Here is a 7,275-nt window from a genome sequence, read left to right as displayed (position 1 = left end):
CCGATAGGGACAGCGACTTGCGGTGGAATTATGGGATCCATGATTGGTCGTCGAGCTACTATTATGGCTACGGATTATAACCGTAGCTATATCCGTATCGCTGTCCGAACGCCATTACCATTCTGCTTGAACGTCTACCGTTGAAACCCTTTTAGGGGCCACACAAGTTTTGGATCATTATGAAATTTGTTTTTCCTCTTCATCCAGGTCTTTGTGACCTCATGAATAGATTGGATGGAAAATAAATGTTATGGTGGGTCCTACAAAAGTTTCAACGATGAAAATCAATTTTCCGCTGCTCTGTGTGGTGTGGCCCAGCTGATCTTTGGATATGATTTTATTTTTGTTGATAATGCTCCGAAATGATCTCGAAATATGGATGAACGTTGTGGATATAATAAATACATAGCTGTGGGCCATGTAACTTTGATCTCTTTTAAGCCGTTCGTAGAACTCTCAGCTGGAGGAGCGTCAGCGCTCGTCTTCGCAGTGAAAAGGAGGGGTAGTTTCGTCTTCAAAGTCGCTGTCCGCACGTGCTAGTCTAACTTGGTCACTTAAGTTTTCATTCCTTCATAAAAACCGCTGGGTAAAAGGTTTTGTCTACCGTGGTAATTTTCTCGTCTCGGCACCCACCCAGCAATCGAGCAAAGCAAGAGATGGGTCATACCAGCACCACCACCCACATTGCCATGTTCCCATTCTTCGCATTCGGCCACATCAGCCCCTTCATCCAGCTCTCAAACAAGCTCTCAAAGGACCCCACCATCAAGATTTCCTTCCTCTCAGCCCCAGGCAACATCCCTCGTATCTCCTCTACCCTCTCATCCACCGTCCAAATCATCCCCCTCGAAATCCCATCCGTCGATGGCCTCCCGCCGGGCCTAGAGAGCACGGCAGAAATGACCCCACCCCAGACCGAGCTCCTCAAGAAGGCCGTTGACAAGATGAAACCCCAGATAGAGACCCTCCTGGCCCACCTCCGTCCCCACATCATCTTCCACGATTTCACCCATCAATGGCTGCCTTCCATTGCCACTCCACTCAACATCAAGACCTTCTTCTTCTCCGTCTTCAGCGCCATCTCAGGCGCTTACATCATGGTCCCCGGCAGGAATTCCCAAAATGCCCCCACCGTTGAGGACCTCAAGAAGCCGCCTCCGGGATTCCCGCCCGCCACCATCGCGACACTGAAATCCTACGAAGCTAGGGATTTCCTATACGTTTTCATGAATTTCGGTGGTCCGTGCGTCTACGATCGCGGCGTGGCCTGCATGGACAACAGCTCCGCCATCGTTTTCAAGACCTGTTTGGAAATGGAAGCTCCCTACGTGAAATTCGTCGAGGCCCAGTACAAAAAACCCGTCCTTCTAGCCGGGCCGGTGGTCCCGCAGCCGCCAATCGGAGCCCTCGATCATCAGTGGGCCGACTGGCTCGGGAAGTTCCAGGAGAAATCCGTCATCTTCTGCTCCTTCGGGAGTGAAACCTTCCTGAAAGACGATCAGATCCGAGAGCTGATTCTTGGGTTGGAGATGGCGGGACTACCATTTTTCGTGGTACTGAATTTCCCAGACGGGGAAGATAAGGTAGCCCGCTTGAAGTCAGCATTACCGGAAGGGTTCGAAGAAAGGGTGAAGGATAAGGCGGTGGTGCATACAGGATGGGTGCAGCAACAGCACATACTGGCGCACGTTAGCGTAGGGTGCTTGGTGTGCCACGCGGGTCTGAGTTCTATCACCGAGGCGCTCGTTAACGACTGCCAGCTCGTGCTTCTACCGCAGAAGGGCGACCAGTTCTTGAACTCTAGGCTGGTGAGTGGGGATCTGAAGGCGGGTGTAGAGGTAAAAAGGGACGAAGAGAATGGGTATTTTGGGAAAGAGGATTTGTGTACGGCTGTGAAGGCAGTTATGGAGAGTGTTGAGAAGGAGCCTGGGAAGACAGTAAGAGAGAATCACAGAAAGTGGAGGGATTTTCTGCGTGATACCGACGTGCACGAGAAGTTTTTGAAGGATTTTGTGGTGGAGATGAAAACAATGGTGCACGGCACCGGCACCTGCAATGGAAAAGACTAAACCGTGTCCTTTGATTGGGGATGGTCTCGTTTTTCAGGGGGTTTTGTATTTTGCATTTTTGCTTGGTGTGATGATGTTTTGTAATCGCCCGCCCGAACGTGTTCGCCCGTGGGGCCCAGATTTAAACTAGAACTATCTACGTTCTGGATGTAGCTGTTAGAAAGAGTACCCTCATGATTTTGTATTTTTATCATCATCACGGCGTACATGCGTGGATGGGCGTAGAGCTAGAAATGGGGATCGAGCAGACTCGGACCGAGTTAGGGCTGCCTCGCCTCGATCCGGTTTCGAAATAGGCCTTACCCAAACTCGATCCGACTCGGTTGAGTTGGCACCAGGTCGGATTGAGAAACCGAGAGAGTGGAGAAAGGAAGAGGGTGATTGCGGTGGGTGGTTGTTGGGCTTGAAAGATGAGGAGGATGAGAGAGGAAGAGAGATTTTAGGATTGGGTCTGTATATGGTGCAATGGATAGGGTTAGAGAGTCAAGTTTCATATTAAGTCTGGTATAACCAAATTGAGTTTTGGGTCGGGTCAAGTTACCAAGTAACTTGAACTCTATTCAATTTGAGTTTGGATTGGGCGAAGCTTACTCGGTTCGGACAGACTCATCCATTCAATTCAGGTTGAATCAGATCTAAACAAGTAAACGAGTCGAGTTAGCCGGATTGAGTCATCTGGTGCCCACCTACACAGAGCATTGAAAAGAAAAGTTTCAATGGCTTACATTTGAACTCCAAAAATCAGAGGTAAGGTCACCGTTGATTTATGGGAAGTTTTTTTTTTCTTTCTTATGTGGTCCACCTAATCACAGATTCGGCTTGGGAATGCACCTGTTGAATCCACTCCAAAAGATTTAAGTATTTTTGGTAAAATCGTAGTTATGGAAGGTTTTGGAGGTAAAATTACATATGATAAGTTTATTTCAAAAGTGATGGAAGTGGGGCCCATATTGCATAAAGTCATAATCACGTGAGCTCCACCGTGACAGTTGGATGTCCATAAAGTCAAGCTGATTCAATCGCATAAATTTAATGTTTTCGGACGGTTGTACACTTTTGTACGCTGTTTATTAAGTGGGGACGTGGACCAACTGCGACTGCGGATCCAGCCCGGTGAGTGCGACCCTGACGGAGGGGCATGTTGATGTGACGCTCCTCCAACAGAGAGTTGTACGAACGGCTTAAAAGAGATCAAAGTTACATGGCCCCACCGCTATGTATTTATTATATCCACAACGTTCATCCGTATTTTGAGATCATTTCGGAGCATTATCAAAAAAAAGAAAATCATATCCAAAGATCAACCGGGCCACACCACAGAGCAGCGGAAAATTGATTTTCTGCGTTGAAACTTTTGTAAGGCCACTATAACATTTATTTTCCATCCAATCTATTCGTAAGGTCACAAAGACCTGGATGAAAAGGAAAAACAAATTTCATAATGATCCAAAACTTGTGTAGCCCCTAAAAGGGTTTCAACGGTAGACGTTCAAGCAGAATGGTATTGGCATGGGCACAGGGATACTGATATAACTATAGTTATAATTGTGGACAGGGATACGGATATAGCTATAGTTATAATTGTGGATTCCGTGATTCCAACTCTGATCTATGGCTACGGACTATAACCGTAGCTATAACCGTATACCTATGCACTTTTTTTCTTTTTTTTTTTACATAGAGAATTTTATTCTACCTACAGTTTTTTCTAACTCATATTTATATAAATATGTAAAATATAAGCATATAAAAAAAAAATTCTCTTTTTGTCGTTCCTTTCTTTATTCATATAACAAGAATATTTTCTAAACCAAAATTAGTTACTTGACGTACCATATATAATTTTAGGGCTGAAAGTTGGGCGGGCTCAACCCGACCAACCTGTGACCGACTCGACATTGGGTTAGGCTTGGTCAGGATGTATCGGGTTTGGTCTAGGGTTGGGCCATACAAACAGCAACTCGATAAAACTTGGGTTGGGCTTGGGTTGAGGTCTCGAGAATTGCCAGGAAATACATGAAAATGACAGTGAAATGAAGGAAAATGACCGTGAAAATGCATGGAAATGACCATGAAATGTATGAAAATGACCGTGAAATGAAGGGAAATGACCGTGAAATGCATGGAAATGACCGTGAAATGAAATGGAATCGCCGGGATTGACCATGAAATGCATGGAAATGATCGTGAAATGAAACGGAATCGCCGAGATTGCCTGTGAAATGCATGGAAATGACCGTGAAGTGAAGCGAATTGACCGTGAAATGCATGGAAATGACCGTGAAGTGAAGCGAATTGACCGTGAGCGAGGAAAGCTATAAATTCAGCGAGACAACTTAAAAATTGAGCGAGGCAACCTACGAATTGAGAAAGGAACGCTAGAAATTAAGCGAGGCAACCTACGAATTGAGCGAGGGAACGTAGGATTTGAGCGAGGAAAGCTAGAAATTCAGTGAGGCAACCTAAAAATTGAGCGAGGCAACCTAGGAATTGAGCGAGGGAAGCTAGGAATTGAGCGAGACAACCTAGGAAATGAGCGAGGGAACATAGGATTTGAGAGAAGGAAGCTAGAAATTCAGCGAGGCAACCTAAAAATTGAGCTAGGCAACCTATGAATTAAGCGAGGAAAGTTAGAAATTGAGCGAGGCAATTTACGAATTGAGCGAGGGAACATAGGAATTGAGCGAGGGAAGCTAGAAATTCTACGCGGCAACCTAAAAATTAAGTAAGGCAACCTAGGAATTAAGCGAGGGAAGCTAAAAATTGAGCGAGGGAAGCTAAAAATTGAGCGAGCGAACCTAGGAAATGAGCGAGGGAAGCTAGCAATTCAGCGAGCGAACCTAGGAAATGAGCGAGGGAACATAGGATTTGAGCGATGGAAGCTAGCAATTCAACGAAGGAACCTACGGATTGAGCGAGGTAACCTACAAATTAAGCGAGGGAAGTTAGGAATTGAGCGAGGGAAGTTAAGAATTAAGCGAGGCAACTTAAGAATTGAGCGAGGGAAGCTAGGAATTGAGCGATGGAACCTACGTATTGAGCGAGGCAACCTACGAATTGAGCGAGGGAAGCTAGGAATTGTGCGGGGCAACCTAGAAATTGAGCGAGAGAATATAGGAATTGAGCGAGGGAAGCTAGAAATTGATAGAGGTAACGTACAAATTAAGCGAGGCAACCTAGGAAATGAGCAAGGGAACATAGGATTTGAGCGAGGGAACTAGAAATTAAGCGAGGCAATCTAAAAATTGAGCGAGGCAACCTACGAATTGAGCGAGGGAAGCTAGGAATTGAGCGAGAGAACCTAGGAATTGAGCGAGGCAACATACGAATTGAGCGAGGGAAGTTAGGAATTGAGTGAGGCAACCTACGAATTGAGCGAGGGAAGCTAGGAATTGAGCGAGGGAACCTACAAATTAAGCGAGGCAACCTAGGAAATGAGCGAGGGAACATAGGATTTGAGCGAAGGAAGCTGAAAATTCAGTGAGGCAACCTAAAAATTGAGCGAGGCAACCTACGAATTGAGCAAGGGAAGCTAGGAATTAAGCAAGGGAACCTACAAATTAAGCGAGGCAACTTAGGAAGTGAGCGAGGGAATATAGGAATTGAGCGAGGGAAGCTAGAAATTCAGCGAGGCAACTTAAAAATTGAGCGAGGGAAGCTAGGAATTGAGCGAGGGAATTAAGCGAGGCAATCTAAGATTTGAGCGAAGGAAGCTAGAAATTGAGCGAGGGAACCTACGGATTCCGCGAGGCAACGTAGAAATTGAGCAAGACCATAGGAATTGAGTGAGGGTAAGTGTAAGGTGAGATAGGAAAACTTGAAATTAGGCGGGGAAAACTAGAAGTTGAACAAAACAAGCATGAAAGTTGAGCGACGGAAACATTTACACGTTATGAAATTTAATTCATTATAAACTTTCCTGAAGCACAAATTGTGCGGAAAATCTACAACACCATATATAATACAACATTTCACAAAATTATCCTTCTCATCTCATGCCTACGACAAGTATCATTTACAGGTTACAGACAAACAATCATACGTTATCGACTCCCTCCAATGTATAGTGAATTTTTGCATGTCTGTTCCCTCTAAGGTGAATTAAACAACATTTCATTTCAATTAAACGCTCATGATATCTCACCTGAGAACTATCACGGAGCAAGCCAACGACGTCCATTTCCCATTCTGGTAGGGTGAGTTCCAAGTTCTTTATTAAGATAGTCTGCAAAAGAACCCAGACTGATGATAATATACAGAGTGTAAGTGTCAAATCAAGCAAAGTGAACAGTGAAGAAATACATATACTTACAGCTTCACTATTAAAAATTGCATATATTTTGTTGTACCTCCAACCCTTCCAGCCTCAATATCGAATGAAGAGTGGAATTTGTGAGGGAACAAACGAAATAACACACTCTTGTAGGGCCGGTAATCTCTCTACAGCCCATATCTGTTTTAAAGAAGTTGCATGAGGATAAAAATCCACAATTGAATATAATCATGTAGAATAAAGAAAGAGTTCTTACCTGCAAAGGAAAGACACAACCATATACATTGTAGCGAACCGCACTTGATGCCATTACAGCAGCTGCGACCCCTTGCGACATTGTATTGTAAGTCAAACTATCCCAAGGATAGCTATAGAAATCCTCTATGGAGTCTACTAAGTATATATAATCCATGTTACACATAGTTTTCGATTCAGTTCCCCTAACAAAACGCTCTACACACATAAGTAGAGTAACCTTCACGACATCCTCGTACTTATTGGTATCAACTAATTTATTAAACACATCTAATAAATACTTCATAAAAACTGGATATTCTCTGAAGTATTTTTCCATTAATGTATAACTCATGGGACGCTTTTTTGGTATTGTAAGCTCCCCAGTCTTAAGCCTTGTTATGAGGGTAAAGTCCATCTCCGTGAATTGCAACCGTGTCCCCCGTATCTTAAATATAAGATCACCTTTATATCTTACACGAAGAAGGTGAAATAGAGCTCCTATAAATCGAAAGGATGAGAGGTGCAACAAGAAGGAAAATGGAGATTGCTTGAATAGACGTAGCCAAGTATCATGCTTCACTAATCCACACACATAAGTAGAGAAACCTTCACTACTTAGAGAATCATAACAAAAAAAATTAAACATAGTTGAAATCGAGCGAAGCAGATTAAAAATTAAGCGAGACAAATTAGAAA

At 44.0% G+C, this 7,275-nt stretch overlaps 1 protein-coding gene across 1 annotated transcript; it reads left to right on the top strand.

The window, feature by feature from the left end:
• The first annotated feature begins 626 nt into the window (after positions 1 to 626).
• On the top strand, positions 627 to 2,243 carry LOC131239613 (anthocyanidin-3-O-glucoside rhamnosyltransferase-like). Its single transcript, XM_058237398.1, has one exon. The coding sequence runs from the start codon at positions 657 to 659 to the stop codon at positions 2,067 to 2,069; it is 1,413 nt and encodes a 470-aa protein (XP_058093381.1). The 5' UTR covers positions 627 to 656; the 3' UTR covers positions 2,070 to 2,243.
• Positions 2,244 to 7,275: the final 5,032 nt, after the last annotated feature.

Source organism: Magnolia sinica, chromosome 3 (genome assembly GCF_029962835.1).
Source record: "Magnolia sinica isolate HGM2019 chromosome 3, MsV1, whole genome shotgun sequence".
Taxonomy (NCBI): domain Eukaryota; kingdom Viridiplantae; phylum Streptophyta; class Magnoliopsida; order Magnoliales; family Magnoliaceae; genus Magnolia; species Magnolia sinica.
Note: the sequence above shows the minus strand (reverse complement) of the source record. Positions and strands in the feature narration are given on the sequence as shown.